Source organism: Mustela erminea, chromosome 4 (genome assembly GCF_009829155.1).
Source record: "Mustela erminea isolate mMusErm1 chromosome 4, mMusErm1.Pri, whole genome shotgun sequence".
NCBI lineage: Eukaryota > Metazoa > Chordata > Mammalia > Carnivora > Mustelidae > Mustela > Mustela erminea.
Genome location: NC_045617.1, coordinates 83,959,158 through 83,975,047, shown reverse-complemented (window position 1 = coordinate 83,975,047; position 15,890 = coordinate 83,959,158). Strand labels below are relative to the sequence as shown.

Sequence of the window (15,890 nt, the reverse complement as noted above, 5' to 3'; positions counted from 1 at the left end):
GAGCGTGTTATTTTTATGACTGTAGCAGCTGTCCGTGGGGTCCTCCTCGGCCCCTGTGCTTGTGTGAGAAGGGGTCACAGGTGGCTTAGCCTGGGGATGAGAAGTGCTGGGCCTTGGCATAGATCAGCCGTGGGGGAGGCCATTGGAGGATCCCGTGAATCAGACAAGGTCAGGGTGCCAGGTTACAGAGCAACAGCAAGGGCATAGGCCTACGAGCAGGAAGGCAGTGCCTGTGATGCCCTCCCATGCATCAGAAACTTCCACCCACACCCCTCCTGGCGTCAGAAAGTTTTCCCCGCACCCCTGTTGGCTCAGCCCCGCTTGTCCATGACAGTCTCAGGTTGTGCCGAGAGTTGTTTGGCATCGTGGTCATGGTGTTACAGCAGAAGGGGGAGAGTTGGCCCAGCCAAAGACTGAGCTCTGCCTTCTCTGGAAAAGGCACAGCTCCCTTAATTTGCATTTGCCCAACACCCAGGTTTGTAAAACCGGCAGAACTTACAGATGGAACTCCTTTGGGGACCTCTGGTTTTCCATCTGATGGGGTCTGAGTACCAGTTGGGGTCCAGCTGGGTTCCCCGAATGTTTCTCTGCCCTTGCTCTAAGGGAGTGGTTTCGGAGAGCTGGGGGTCTGGTGACTTTGGGGTGGGTCACCCCCAGGGAAGTCCCCCCACCCCCGGTGCTTTGGCTGAACCAGTTTTCCCCAGGGGCCCTAGTAGCCATTGACTTGAGGGCAGTTTCCTTTGTGTATCTTTGGTCCCTCGGGGTGCAGGAGCATGCCTGTGTGGGCGTCCTGTGAGGGACCACCAGTTGAGGCCTCTGAGGTCCCATTCTCTCTTCAGATGGCTGAATCGCCAAGGGAAGGAGGGAGCACAGGTGAGTTAGGTAAGCAGGCCGGGCCTGGCTGGCACCATTTCTTTAGAGAAGGAAGGCCTTTCAGAGGCATGTCTGTCTCCCAGCATGTGATCTTTCTCCAGCCCACTGTGGTTTCCCCCCAGCATTGACCACTGGTAGGGGTGGGGGCAACTTTTCTTCCTGTTGCTCTGCCCTAGAATCCTATTTTTTCCATTGATTCCTTCCTGTGGTCCCCCCAGATGTAGGGCACTCTGGAATGTGAGCTGGGCTGGCGCTGAAGAGCCCCTCTGACAGCCATCCCCTCAGACATTTGGAGAGGCCACCTCTGGTCAAGAGTGGGCCATGGGTGGGCGTGGCAGGTCACCCTGAGGAGAACCAGTGCTGCCGCCAAGTAGTCCCTGGGGACTTGCAAGTCAGAACGGCAAGAACCAGAACCAGAAATGGTGAGAAAATCCCTTTGATGCTCTCAGTTTTTAGTTGAGCAAAGTACAGGTTTTACCCCTAATGTTTTTCAGGTGAATATACAGATGTGGTTATTGTGCATGTAAATGCCCCCTTTGCCAGACTCTTCTGTGTTTGAGGGCTGAGGTCTCACCTACCATTGGAGCACCTGGTATTTCACTGTCAAGTCCTGGAAACTAGAGTGGCAGGGTTTTTAGCTGAGAAAGGAGATCGAGTTGGACTGGGGTAGGAAGGGAGCTGAGCCATCAGCAAAAGGAGGGGTGACAGGAGTGGGAATGTCCTCGTCGGCGATTAGTCTCCATCCACTCCTCCTGGAAAAAGCAATTCTGATGGACAAAGCTGGGGAGTCCTCTGGTAGGCCTTTTGGGGCCCCCTGTGGTGAAGCCTATGTTGGTAGTGGTGGCCTTTGCTGGGTCCTAGTGTAGCCCTTGTTGCTTTGTCAGTCCCCAGATACCTGAGAGCTGTGTGGCAGAGTGCTGGAGCAGAGTGCTCCCCACTGTGGTCCTTGAAGCCTCAAAAGTGCCAGCCACCTTCCCCTCTGAACGTGCCCTCCTATTTACCATGGGCTTGTGCTGACACGTCCCCTCTCTGCCCATTTGTCACAGCCTTGCCTGACAACAAGACATGGGACACCATGTCGTTTCCCAAAAAATGAACTTCCAAAGAGGTCCCTGCTTCTGGTCTTAGGTGGGTCCTCTTCATGTGAGGGTGTCCTGAGGGCTGGCCACAGATGCTCTTGCTTTTCAGGAGGCAAGCAGAGCTCACCCCAAAACCAGAGAAGATGGGTTTGGCCTTACACAGGCCTGCTCTGCTCAGAGGCAGTCTCACCTGACTCCCTCACTGACCTAGGGCTAGCTTGAGAAAACAAGCCCAGGAAGGGAGGGACCCCTGTGCTCAGGATCGTAAGTTGGGTCATCCTCTGAAAAACGTAATACTCTCTATACTTAGAAGAAGAAGAAGCAAAAGCATATGACCATCTCAATAGACACAGAAAAAGTATTCAACAAAATTCAACACCCCTTCATGACAACAACATTCAAAAACCTAAGAATATAACTTCCTCACCCGGATAAATGGCATCTCCAAAAGACCCGTAATTAACATTAGACTGAATGATGAACACCCTGATTTTTTTCCTCTAAGATCAAGAGCAAGACAAGGATGTCTGCTCTTGCCATTGCTCAGCATTGTCCTGGAGGGTCCAGCCAGGGCAGTCAGGCAAGAAAATGAAATAAAATTTATCAGGGTTAGAAAGGAAGAAGTAAAACTATTTCTGCAGATGACATGATCTTGTAGATAGAAAATTCTGGGGCACCTGGGTGGCTCAGTTAAGCTTCTGCCTTTGGCTCAGGTAATGCTCTCAGGGTCCTGGGATCGAACCCCATATGGGGCTCCCTGCTCAGCGGGGAGCCTGCTTCTCTCTCTCCCTCTGCCCCTCCTCCCTGCTCATTCTCTCTCAAATAAATAATGTTTTTTAAAAAATCCTAAAGAATCCATAACTAATAAATGAACTCAGAAAGGGCAAAGAATATAAAATTGATGCACAAAAATCAGTCATACTTTACATTCACAGATGAACAAAGTAAAGAATAAAATTAATAAAACAATTTCATTTATAATAGCATCAAAAATAAAATATGAACAAATATAACAAAAAGCCCACACAGTTTATACGACTACAGAATATTGTTAAACAAAAGTAAAGACCTCAATAAATGGAAAGATAACCCTTGTTCATGGACTGGAAGACCTAGGTGGCAGAATACATAGTTTCCTATCAAAATCTCAGCTGACTTCTTTGCAGAAATTTGACAAGCTGGCACTAAAATTCAAATGGAAACTCAAGGGATCCAAAATAACCTAAACAATGTTGAAAAAGAACAAAATTGGAGGACACACACTTAACAATTTCAAAATGTCCTACAAAGTTATGATAAGATGGTGTGATACTGGCATAAGATAGACCTAGAGATCAATGGGACAGGATTGAGAGAAATCCAGAAATAAACTCTCACATTTAAGATCAATTGATTGTGGACAAAGGCAACAAGACAAGTGAATGGAGGAAGAATCACCTTCAACAAAAAGTTCTTGGACAACTGGATATTCACATGCATTAAGAATGAACTGGGGGGGGGGGGTGCCTGAGTGGTTCAGTGTGTTAAAGCCTCTGCCTTCGGCTCAGTTCATGGTCTCAGGGTCCTGGGATAGAGCCCAGCATCGGGCTCTCTGCTCAGCGGGTAGCCTCCTTCCTCCTCTCTCTCTGCCTGCCTCTCTGCTTACTTGTGATCTCTCTCTCTGTGTCAGATAAACAAAATCTTTAAAAAAAAAAAAAAAAAAAGAATGAACTTGGGCAACCACCTAACACTGCATATGAAAATCAACTAAGAATGGATCAAAGGCATAAAGACAAGAAATGAAACTATTATAAAACTCTTAGAAAAAGCATAGGCTCAAATCTCTGTGACCTCAGATCAGGCAATGGTTTCTTAGATGTAACACCAAAAAGTACAGTAACAAAAGAACAAATAAATTGGATATCATCAAAATTGAAGACTGCATTCAGAAGATATCCTAAAGAAAAATCAAGAAGACAATTCACAGAATGAGAAAATGTTTTAAAATTACATATCTGATAAGGGACTTGTATTTAGACTACATAAAGAATTCCTGCAACTCATAATAAGACAAGTATCCCAGTTAAAAAATAGGCAAAAAGGGGCACCTGGGTGGCTCAGTGGGTTAAAGCCTCTGCCTTCAGCTCTGGTCATGATCTCAGGGTCCTGGGATTGAGCCTGCTTCCTCCTCTTTCTCTCTGCCTGCCTCTCTGCCTACTTGTGATCTCTGTCTGTCAAATAAAATCTTTAAAATAAAAAAATTAATAAATTAAATCTTTTTTTAAAAATGGGCAAAAGACTTGAATAGACCTCTCTCCGTAGTCAGAAGGCCAGTAAAAAAGCACGTGGAAAGATGCGCTTGGCATCATTAGCCATCAGGGAATGAAAATAAAAAAGCACAATGAGACATTACTTCACACTCAACTAGGATGGCTATAATTTTAAGAAGACAGATAATGAGTGTTGGAGAAGATGTGAAGAAATGGAAGCCTTCGTGCATTGCTGGTGCACATGTGCAATGGTGCAGCCACTTTGGAAAGAAGTGTGGCAGTTCTAAAAAAATGTTCACCACAGAGTGACCGTAGGATCCGCAGTTACCCTTTGATACTGACAAACGGATAAATAAAATGTATTCTATACAAGGGACTAAGGAATAAAGTACTGTCATGTGCTACCTAATGGATAAATCTAGAAAAGATTATGCTAAGTGAAAGAAGCCAGACAGAAAAGGCTGCCCACTGTATGATCCCATTTATACAACATGTCAGAACAGACAACTCCATAGAGACACTAGATTAGTGGTGGTTTTGGGCTTGGGGTGGAGGGGAAACAGAGAGGGGCTGCTAATAAGGATGGGGTTTCTTTTCAGGCTGTTGGAATGTTCTAAAACTGACTGCTGGTGCTTGCACCATCCTAAAAACCATTGCATGGTACGCTTTAAATGGGTGAATTTTACATGAGATATCCTAATTTATATCATTAGGTTGTCTCTTAATACGTTATGTGTCTCTGTCTCTGTCTCTCTCTCTCTCTCTCTCTCTCTCTCACACACACACACACACACACACACACACACCCTGCATTGCAAGCTTCCTGTTTGCTCCCATTCCAGCTTTGACCTGGAGACTGTCACTCTGTCATCCCCACCAGCCCCACCTCGGTCCCAAGCTGCCTGCCCTCAGTCACCTACTGCTGCTAGCCCTACATGCATGTACATACACACACACACACACACACACACACACACGTGCTTTCCCACCCTGCACAGTCCTGTGCTCCTCTAGGGGAGTGTGTCTGGGACTCCAGAACCCTTCCTCGGGACACCTCCAAGCACCCAGGGCTGGCAAAGTCTCTGGCTTGGTGTACCAGCTGGGCCTGGGCAGCAGCACCTTGTAAAAAGGCTGTGTGCCTCTCCTTGATTTGGGGTCTAAAACCCAACGAAGCCTCCACCGGTGACCCCTGGAGATGGGGGAGTCAGCCCTTGGCCCTCCCTCTTTCCTGCTCGCTGCCTAAAGATTTGAGTAGGGGAGGGGAGCAGTTTAAAGGAAGGAAAAGGTGCCCCAAAGAACTAGGTGGAGGGTGTAGGGAGAGGAGGTGGGTAGAAGACAGAGCAGGTGCTAGGTGCTGGAAGGGAACCTCTTCAGGACATCCCCAAGAGCCACCCCTTCACCCACCAGTCTTCATAAGCACAGACACTCGGTACTCTTCCAGAGGCTTTATTCGGGAGTCAGGGACTGCTTCCCTTTCCTGGTCCTTGCCTGCCCTCCCCCCCCCCCCCCCCGCCACCATGTAGAACCCCATTCAGTTGGAGCTTGTCCTTCTGCCCCTCATAATACCCCTCCCCAGCTACACCAGCGAGTAGGGGGAGGGGGCACTCAGGGAGAGCCAGCTACCTGCAGAGGCAGAGTCCCAAGCCTAGTAGGCAGGGATCTCCCCTGAATCCCCACCCATCCAGGGAATGAGATGGGAGGGGCAGGAGGGGTCTGGGCCAGGTGGCCGGCCTTGTGCCCCCACGGTGTGTCTGCAGATGAGGCACAGGCCCTGCAGCCTTGTCCATTCAGAGGGCCTTCAGCCAAGAAGCATCTTCAGTGGAGAGGCAGGGTGGTGGGGAGTCGACGGCAGGAGGACAGCTGACCTCTTCAGCCTGGGAAGGCAGGAGGTACTCCTGGGAATAGCCCCAAACTCCAGTGGCTTAAGGAAGAAGCCAGGGGACGAGGAGGGGTCAAGGGGTTTCAGGGAAGCACTGAGATCTTCTGTCCCTGGAAGAGCAGAACCACGGCCACAGGACAACTGGAGATTGAGCACAAGTGGCCACAGGAACACTGCCCAGAGTAATCCGCAGCTAGCTGAGGCCTGGACCTCCACAGAGGCAGAGGCACTCCTGGGGCAGTGCCAGGAGTGGACATTACAGAGGCCTCCTGAGGGGACAAGATCACTGGCCTGGAGTCTGGTCAGAAGCTGGGGTTAAAGGGGGGCTTCTGGGCCACAGAGCAGGACCTGCCCAGGAAACTGTGGCCTCTTCCTTGGAGAAGAGATGATCCAGAGTGGGCATTAGGCCAGGGTCTCCCCACCAGCCCTTGCCTTTGAGTGGTGACTCCTTCAGAAGATTCCAGCCAGGACCAGGGAAGGCAGCAGCAGCATTCCCAGAAGGGGGCCCCCGATGTGACCAGGGCCCGAGTTCAGCCCTGAATTGACACTAGGCTCTGCACCTGTGGGGAGAGAGAAGCTTTGTCTCAGCATGGACACAGTTCTGCCTGACCTCCCGCCTTCCCTGCCAGGCGTGCAAGTGGGGGCCCAGCAACCAGGGAGGAAGCTCTTATTCAGTGGGTACAGCCAACAACACTGATGCTGGAGGCAAGATGATGACCTTCTGGCAACAAGGAGGGAAGGTGGGACAACACTACATGCCTTACCAGGCAAAGATGACTGCAGAGCCAGGGTGCGCCCGCCCACAACATTAGCAGTGGCAGAGGCATTGGGGGACTTGAAGGAAGTGTGTCCCATGTGGTCCAGTGTGGCCGGTAGCTCTCTTGTCTTGTTCTGGCCTGGAAAAACTGAGGCCAAGACCTCACTGGAAGGAGGCAACTCGGCCTCAGCCTTGCCCACCTTCTGGGAGTGGGGCAGTGGCTCCCGTGTCCCTGTCAAGAACATCTTGGGGTGCAGAGAACTGTCTGGGCTCTTGGAGGGCACTATTGTCCTGCTGGCCTCTTTGTCTGCCAATTTGAAGATGGGATCATGGGTCGACTTGGGGAAGGTAGCTGGCCCCTCATCCAGGGAGAACAGGCTGTGAGTTGCCAAGAAGGAAGGGACCTCAGTCGTTAAGGAAGGTGGAGCCTCTGTTGCCATGGAGAGGGAATCTTCAGTTGCTAAGGAAGATGGGGCCGCGTTTTCTGCAGCAGGTAGAGCCTTGGTTGCCAGGGGGCCTGAGACCTCTGTTACCAAGGAGGATGGAGTTTCCGTTGCCAGGAAAGAAGGGACACTGCTTTTCCTAGAGCCTGAAGCTTGGGTTGTCTGGGAAGCTGGGGCCTCGGTTACCGGGTGAGGCAAATCCTGAGCCTCTTCTGGGTCTGTGATGGGTTCTGACAAGAAACAAGGCCCTGCCTTAGTGCTACAGCGGACTCCACCTCCCTCACCCCACCACAGTCAAGGCGAGGCGACCAAATGTCCTACGATGACAAGCAAACACACATCCCCTCCAGCGACTATATCCTTCATTGGTAATATTATTTTATTACAACGTTGTTATTTTATTGTAGCACTAAAACAATGTCTCCTTTATCCACCTCTTTGTCCAAATCTTGCTCTCGGCACTCACACAACTACTTTTTCAGGGGAATCTCCAGCTAGATGCCTGTGCGTATCAAGTCCACCACTTCCCTTGCTTGTCCCCTTCAAGGACACTTGGCCACGCCCACTACCAGCCCCCACCCCACCCCGGGGGAGCCCTATCCTCCGGCCACGCCCACCTCGCCCGCAGCTTGAGGGCCTCCGTCCTCTACCCTCCGCTCCAATGATTGAAATCCGACCACTTTAAATGACTGGGCGCCAAAGTGACTGCGCAGGGAAGGCGAAGTGGGCTTGGGAACTCGGAGAGAGTGGGCCCGCAAAGGGTCCCCAAGGGACAAGTCTCACCAGCCCTCTCCTTACCCCCCTTCTCCCTTTCCCGCCCCAGCCGGTGCACCGGCTCCGGGAGTCCTTGAAGGCTCTAATTCCCTCGCAACCCCTTCCTACTCCTCCCCACCCTACCCCCAACTCACCACAGAGGGAGTTCTCGCAGCGGTAGCCAGAGGGACATAGAGAGCACGGAGTCCCTTCCTGGTAGGGTCTCTTTCCCTTCACGTTCCCCCTGCGGGAAGCGAGGACGATGCTGGGGGCGGGGCAGTTCCTACAGACCCCTGTCCCGATCCCTCATACACATACCTAGGTCGGAAGTACCCCTGGGTCTTGCTCCCAACTAGCTTGCCGGGCCGATGAGAGCAGACTCCCATGTGTTCCCTCACAACCCCCCCCCAAGAATATGGGGTTCAGGCCCCAGATTAGCCCCCTCCCACATTGTTAGACTGCCCAGCTCAACCCTCCCCTTGGCTCTGCCCATCCTCTACCCGCAGGGCTCCCTGGGCACTCACGGGGGCTCATAGTTGCAAACCAGCAATTGGATATTGATCTCCTCAACACCCTGGAGCTTCTCACAGAAGTGGGAGCCACAGCCAATCCTCTCCGTCTTGGCCCAGACCAGCTGAAGAAGAGCAAACCCGACAGTTTAGCCTGGGTGGGACACCAGTCTTGTATGGGTGGGGAGGGGAGGATCCCTACAACCTGTCAAATCCAAGTCTCTGAGGACACACAGCTTCAGGCACAACTGTAAACAGGCAGTTTGGGAAGAATTTGTCCTGAACCATACACACTATTTCACCAGGCTTTTCTCTGAAAAAAATTCCCTTAGTATATACCCTCATGAATTCCTCCTGTGAAATTTTTTTTTTTTACAACTTCCTGTGCATTTTAAACAAGGGGTATAGCCAAAGGAATGAATCTCAAACGTGAGAATCTTAGATATCAGCAACAAACAAAAATCCAAGGAAGAGAACAGAAGGAACCATTTTGAACATAGAACTTCCTCCCGCTTCACAAGTGAGCAGGGGTCTGCTCTGCTGTTTCTAAGTCTGGGTCTCCTACCTGCTAGAATGAATTCTGTCTTAAGTATAAAATTTAAAAAGCAAAACAGCTTTTGTGCACCACGATGGACTTATACCAGCAGACTCTCCTTGCTATTTCTAGCCGGGTCTGTTCAGGAGTCACGAAAACAGAGGCAAGTTTTTGTTGTGAGATCTGGCTCCAGCTACTAATTCTGCATACATCCCCCAGACTGGTTTTTTTTTTTTTTTCCTGCTTAAGTTAGCTGAGGATACACCACTGTTGAGCATGCCAGGCGCTGACAGCAATCTTTGCAGGAGGGTGTCTGTGTGTGTGTGTGTGTGTTTTGGGGGTGGCCGGGGGTGTGAGAGGTGGGAGGGTATGGAGGGGAGGGGATAGGGAGGGGCTGCTGGGCCCTCACAACTTCTTCATTTGGATGGATGATGTCAAGATTTCCTTCCCCAAAGATTAGCACTAAAAATACCACTCAAAAGAAGCACTGGAAAGTGGAATTGGTGGATATGGGTGGGAAGAAGGTCGATCTTCCTTTTTCTTTTTTTAAAAAATTGTTCTGTTATTGTTTGAACAATAAGCATTGGGTGGAGAAGAACAAGAATTCAATAACACTACTGTTAATTCCCCTACACGTATACACACCCCTACAGCACCCGCACCCAGCATCTCTTATCTGGAAACTCCAACTTTCAAAGTGCAGTGAGAACCCTGACATAAGCAAGAAGTGACTTCGAGGGGCAGAGAATGATCTCGAAGGCTCCCTGAAACCTTCACTGGGTGACGATTTGCTCTTATTTTACACATGGCTTTTAAAAGCAGAAGAAAATTTAAACACACAATTGTTTATTTGCTTTATCGGACCCTGGCAGGTTAGAAGCAGACACCATGAGAAATGACGGAAGAGGGACAGTGAGAGAAGCCAGAAGCCGAGGGCAATTACCGCGGGGCAAACAGCCCTGCTTGAGGCCGGAGGACAGGACCGCTTAGAGGTCAGTCAGTATTCCTAGAACAATAATCATCCACGACACTGGCTCTGCGACACCTAACTCAGGTTCCTTCAGTAAGAGGAGGCCGAGAGGGGCCATCTAGATTTTCAAGCGATTGTGCTTCTTCAAGAGTCAGCTGAAAACCGTTTAGGCAGTTTGAGAAGCAGGCGTCGTCAGAGGCCTGGACAACACAGGAGCTCCTGTCGAAACTTCTACGAAGGATCTCGGGGCCTTAGAGCGGGGACTGCCTGATCTTGGAGCTGGGAAAGGGAGAGGCAGCCCCTGCCCCACCCCGCCCACCCCGCCCACCCCGCCCACCCCGCCCACCCCGCCCACCCCGCCCACCCCGCCCACCCCGCCCACCCCGCCCACCCCGCCCACGGCTAGTGCGGCCCCGCCCACGACTTGTGATGCCCCGCCCACTCGTTGTGTAGCCCCGCCCACCCTGCGGGCACGCACCTGCGTGTAGTGGCCGCACATCTGGCCCTGGTCGCAGGTGGCCGCGCTGAGGTTGTAGTGCTCGCGCTCGTGATGCCACTCCTCCATGGCCAGGGGCACGTCCATGCCCTCTTCCGTGATGGCGAACAGGTTCTCCCCGCGCCGCCCGCGCTCCTTGTTGTGGCCCCACACGCACTGCTGCGCGTAGGCCTTGGCGAAGGCGGCCAGCTCCTCGTCCCACCTCTGCGGGACAGGTCGGAGAGGTGAGCAACACCTGGCCTCGGGCTCGGTGGAGACGGTGGAGGTGGGTGGAGAGGGAGGTGGGGATGCCCCCGACTCTGGGGATTAAAGAAGCCTGAAGGTGTCCTGGGGGCCTTTGGAGGCCGGAGACCCTCCCTTCCTGCTGGGTAACTCTTGGCCGTGATCAGGAACAGGCCTATGCTCCTGGTGGGCTTCTGCGGGGGAGCTGGGAGGGTTCCACCCTAGGCCATGGAGTTGGCTAAACTTGGGACCATTTAACGGCTGTGTGATTTTAGACAGATTGCTTACCCTTTCTGAACTCTCATGGGGCTTTGTGAAGAATAAATCAGATGATGTTTGTGACAGTGTTATCATTAATTAATATTAATATCCCTCTATATGAAAGGAGGGCAGCTGTGCCCTGCCTACCTCCCAGAGTCACCTGACTGCTCTGAAGACCACAGAATTTCCAATGAGATGTTCAAGGGCTGCATTATCTATCCTGCTATCCTCCACCCCCTTACCCACACACACCATAAATATGACTTGGGGGTGGCCAGCATTCCCCACTCAGGTCCCACTCTTCCTTTGGGGTCACCCAGCCTCCACGGCTTTACCATTTCCAGGCTTCCCTCCCAGGTGGTCTCAACTTTTGTCAGCTGAAAAACCCTTTCCCCAAAAAGATTGTGTCTCCGCATGACCCACCGAGAGGCCTATTTTCAGAGCCGTGGTGTCTCAAGGAGCTGTCAGTTCCCAAAGGCAGTGTTCTCCAGGGGGGACCTCAGGTGAGGCAGCAGGAGGGAGCATGTTAGATTAAGGGACCTCTGAGGTTCTGTGTGTCCCTGGCTGGGAGGACAGGCCCAGTGTGGGTGGGAAGAAGGATTAACAAAGGTTTGACGAGAAAGGCCTGGATCCCATTAAGCTCTGTCCTTGGCCTCTCCAAGAGAAATGGATGGCCTGGCAACAATTCTTGCTCCACCCTCTGGCGGCCCAGCCAGCTGTGGGAGCCAGACAGCCTCCAGAGCGCCAGGAGCTTGGGTGACCGTGAGAGGAGGGGATAGTGTGGCTCCTCACCCACACACGGTTCTCGGGAACAGCTGCCTGGGAGTGCGGATGGGAACATAGGGCTGGGACCACCCCACTTTGTGACAGCAGTGAATCTCTTTACCTCCCTGCGTGTTTTGTCGCTGTTCCCTGAAGTTCTCTTAGACTCTGGTAGTAAGCGGGTTTGGGGAGTGGGAATGCAGCAGGCTGTGGGGGACTAGGATCGGGGGATCCAGGATGACCTGCAGCGCTCCAGACTGAACCGTGAGCTCCTTTGGGGTAAGACAGTGATGTGGTCCCAGTGTCTGGCAGAGTGCTGGCACATAGCAGGTGCTCAGTAGACATTAGTCTGCTATTGATGACTGAGACAAACTCTGCTTTAAGCAGTCTCCCTACAGAGCCTGGCTGGGATTCCTATTCCGACTCTATGCGTGGAGTCCCATTAGTAGAGTCATTCCTGTGGGTCTCAAGGCTTCTCAGTCTTCCAGAAACCACAGGGATTTTTGAGAGTCATGGCACCCACCCACACTGGCCACATGGTCACTGTCTGAAAACAAGTCCATTCATTCACTCATTCAGCAGTCCGGGGCAATATGCTAGCCTGGAACTAAGAGAAAGAACTGAGATGCCCAAGTTCACATTGCCGTAAACTGCTGATTGGGTCATGATGTGGTCAATGACAGATTTGCAATGGGTGGTGTAGAGGCACTGAGGAGGCCATTTAGCCCAACCTGAGGGCGGAGAAGGAGGCACTAAGCTAATGTAATGGCGGCATTAGTCAGGTGGAGGGAACAGAAGGCACAGCATGAGCAAAGGGAGGACAGAAGGGAAAGACAATGTTTTGGCTGGGGAAGGACAAGCTGTTGAGGTTATGGAGGGAGAAACTGAGCAGGAGAGGAGGCTGGAGGCGTCAGCAGGGGCCAAACACATAGAGAGAGTCTTCTTAGAAGCTGGAGCTTTATCCTGAGGCTGTCAGGAGCCAGTGGGAGCCACTGAAGGGTGTTGAGCAAGGTCAAGCCTGGGTATTGGATTGTTCATTTTGGGCAGCGGAGGCCAGAGGCTGAGGAAGCAGGTGGAGGCTCTTCTAGGAGTCCTTGGGAGAAGTAATAAAAGTTTTATCTAAGGACAAGGATGGGGGAGTAGGATTCAAGGAAAATGGAACCTTCTGGAAGGTAAAGGTGGTGACGATTAGATGTGATAGCTAAGGGAGAGAAAAGAGTTCATGATAACTGCCACAGGCCTTACCCTGGATCCATTCCCTCTTTTGGTAATCAAATACTGTGTAATACTTACTGGATGCCACACACTGTTCTAAATGCTTTCTACATATTCACTCATTTAACCCTCACAACCATCCTACAAGGGACTTACTATGTTGTCATCATCTTCAATTTACAGATGAGGAAGCTGAGGCACAGAGAGGTTAAGTAACTTAACAAAGGTCATGCAGCTAGTAAATGGTAGAATCAAGATTTGAACGAAGCCACCTGGCCCCACAGTTTCTGTATTTGCCACTGCTGAGGTTGAGGCTGAGGCTTGTTCCAGTCTGTCCCCTCCTCCCATCACTTCCCACTGGACTGCAGCATAACCCCTGAGTATCCAAACTGCTTCCCAGAATGTCACCTCACCACCAGGGTCCAGCTCTGTCCCCAAAGCAGCTCCTGGGTGGGTAACCCCCAGCCTCAGTCAACAAGACTGAAGGGCATCGGAGAACTACAAATGGGGAAACTGAGGCTCAGTACTGTGTTCCAGGCCTCACTCAGGGAGCTGTTGGCAGAGCTGGTACCAGCATCCAGTGCTCCGTGTCTGTTGTCCGCAGTTCCTGGTTGCCAGGCAACAGGGCTTGAATGGTGGTGCTGAGTGCATTTCTAGACGCGTTCCTTGACTCTCAGCGTAGGGATTGCCAGTCACAAGAGCTAGATCAGGAAATGGAAGCCTTCGAACGTAAAAGGAGCCACCCGGAGTCACTTGGCCAGATTGAGCAGAGCTGCTGGAACTCCAATCCTGGACCCTCAGGCGCGCTGCTATATTCCCCTAGGCATGACCTTGCTCTGGGACACTAGCTATGGGGTCCCTGGACCTTGTTCCTGAGCCTCCCAGGGCACCCAAGGGTCACCAGAGAAGATGGGCTAGCTCAGCCCTCCGGGAGAGCAGGAAGGAGGTGAATTTCTGATTCTCTTTTTTTCAAAGATTCCATTTTTTTTTTAAGATTTTATTTATTTATTTGACAGAGAGAGATCACAAGTAGACAGAGAGGCAGGCAGAGGGTGATGGAGAAGCAGGCTTCCCGCTGAGCAGAGAGCTTGACGCGGGACTCGATCCCAGGACTCTAGGATCATGACCTGAGCCGAAGGCGGAAGCTCAATGACTGAGCCACCCAGGCGCCGCTCAAAGATTCTATTTATTTGAGAGAGCAAGAGAGACTGGGAGAGAGACAGAGGGAGCGAGAGCGTATGAGCAGCGTGAGGGGCAGAGGGAGAGGGAGAAGCAGGCTCCCCGCTGAGCAGGGAGCCTGATGTGGGGCTGGATCCTAGGACCCTGGGATCATGACCTGAGCCAAAGGCAGTCACTTAACCAACTGATCTATCCAGGCGCCCTTTCTCTCTTTTATTCTTGAGCCTAAACATCCCATCCTAACCCTACTGTCAAATAACTCTCCCTCTGAACAGAGGTAACCGCCGCCCCAAATCTGGCTTCCATCACCTGTAAGCATGGCTCTGTATCTTTACTACATTTGCATGTGTCCCCACAAGTGTGCAGTAGTAGTTTTTACCTGTTTTTAAACCTTCTATAAATGTACCCTCCTATACATATATTTCTTGAGATTTCATCCCCGGACCCCATCAGTGTTCTATCTGGGAGATTCAGTCCTTGTTGCCATATAGTCCATGTAGCTCTAATGGTGACCCATTTTACAGATGCAGAACTGACGGTCCTTACTAGGTTAAGGGACCCACCCCAAATCGGAGGTCTTGTCCTATGACCGAGACAGAATGGCAGCTGTGGGATGCTGAGCCCTCTCTGCTTCTGATTCCTGTTCTCTGCCACCTCCTTATACATCCCTCCTACCCTATGCCAGGACCCCTCCTACTCCCTCCCCTTGTTTCCTCTCCTCATTGCCTTGGAAGGCATCTGAAAGACCGTCTTTACCAAGGTGTTAGGAATTTCCTATGTCCCCCCTATGAGGTGCATCGGCATTTTAGGAGTGCTGGGGAAGGGGCCATTGAGTGGAAAGCTGGGGACTCCCAGGCCTGGCTCTACCAGCTGTGTGACTTGGAGGGAGCAGTAAGTCCCTCTCAGCCTCAGTTTCCTGATCTGTAGAATGGGGCTACTTCTGGGAACCTGTGAATTACATAATGTCTCTGTCACTGATCAGAGAGGTGAGTCTTAGAGATAGCTTCAGCTTGAGGGTGGGAGGAATTGGGGGACCCAGCCCACCACCCCATCAGTTCCGGCAGGTGAGTGGCCCCTGGCCACCACACTCACCATATGCAGCATGTCCGCAGCAGGTGGGGACACCTGGGCCCGGTAGAGGTTGTGCAGCTCCACCAATGCACGTTTCTCATCATCACTGAGGGCGCCGTTGGGACTCACAGTGGCGGCCAGCAGCAGCAGCAGCAGCAGTGGACTGCAGGAGATGTGCATGGTGGCCAGTCCTCCCAGCCTCTCCCGGCCAGGGGTTTGGCAGCTGGATTTAAAGTCCTTCCCACACAAGCACCACCCTGGCTGGAGACGGCGGGGAGGGGCCGTCTGCAGGCCTGGCCCGGCTCACACAGCGTCTCCAGGAGGGCTGGGTGCTTGGGTCCTGACCAGAGCTGAGTCCACTCCCAGCATTTATCTCCCCTCCGAGTCCTTGGCAAAAGCCTCCTTTCTCTTGGTAACAGGGGCTCAGGCCCAGTGCTGTGTGCGTTCCCCTGTCCCTCCTGAGTTGTGGACAGGTCCTCAAGGGCAAAATAGAGTAACCCAGGTCGCACCCACTAGATGCTGTGGACAAGTATGAGGACAAAAACCACGTGGACCCTACCCCTGAGGACTGAGCAGGTTGAAGGAGCTGGAGTTGGCTTATGGAAGGATGGGGGAAGACAGGATGTATTTGCTTAAA

General features: G+C 51.9%; 1 protein-coding gene across 4 annotated transcripts; it reads right to left on the bottom strand.

Moving 5' to 3' along the window:
- Positions 1-5,631: 5,631 nt before the first annotated feature.
- PI16 (peptidase inhibitor 16) lies at positions 5,632-15,484 on the bottom strand. Of its 4 annotated transcripts, none has more exons than XM_032339768.1 (7): positions 15,275-15,483; positions 10,526-10,747; positions 8,558-8,667; positions 8,189-8,277; positions 6,845-7,510; positions 6,513-6,640; positions 5,632-6,190 (listed from the first exon to the last, which is right to left on the bottom strand). In XM_032339768.1, exons 1-6 carry the CDS (start codon positions 15,431-15,433, stop codon positions 6,531-6,533), a joined length of 1,356 nt encoding a protein of 451 aa, XP_032195659.1. In that variant the 5' UTR covers positions 15,434-15,483; the 3' UTR covers positions 5,632-6,190; positions 6,513-6,530. The 4 variants fall into 4 exon arrangements, with proteins under 4 accessions (XP_032195659.1, XP_032195661.1, XP_032195660.1 ...); XM_032339770.1 differs by having other exon boundaries at positions 5,632-6,096; XM_032339769.1 differs by having other exon boundaries at positions 5,632-6,075; positions 15,275-15,482.
- Positions 15,485-15,890: the final 406 nt, after the last annotated feature.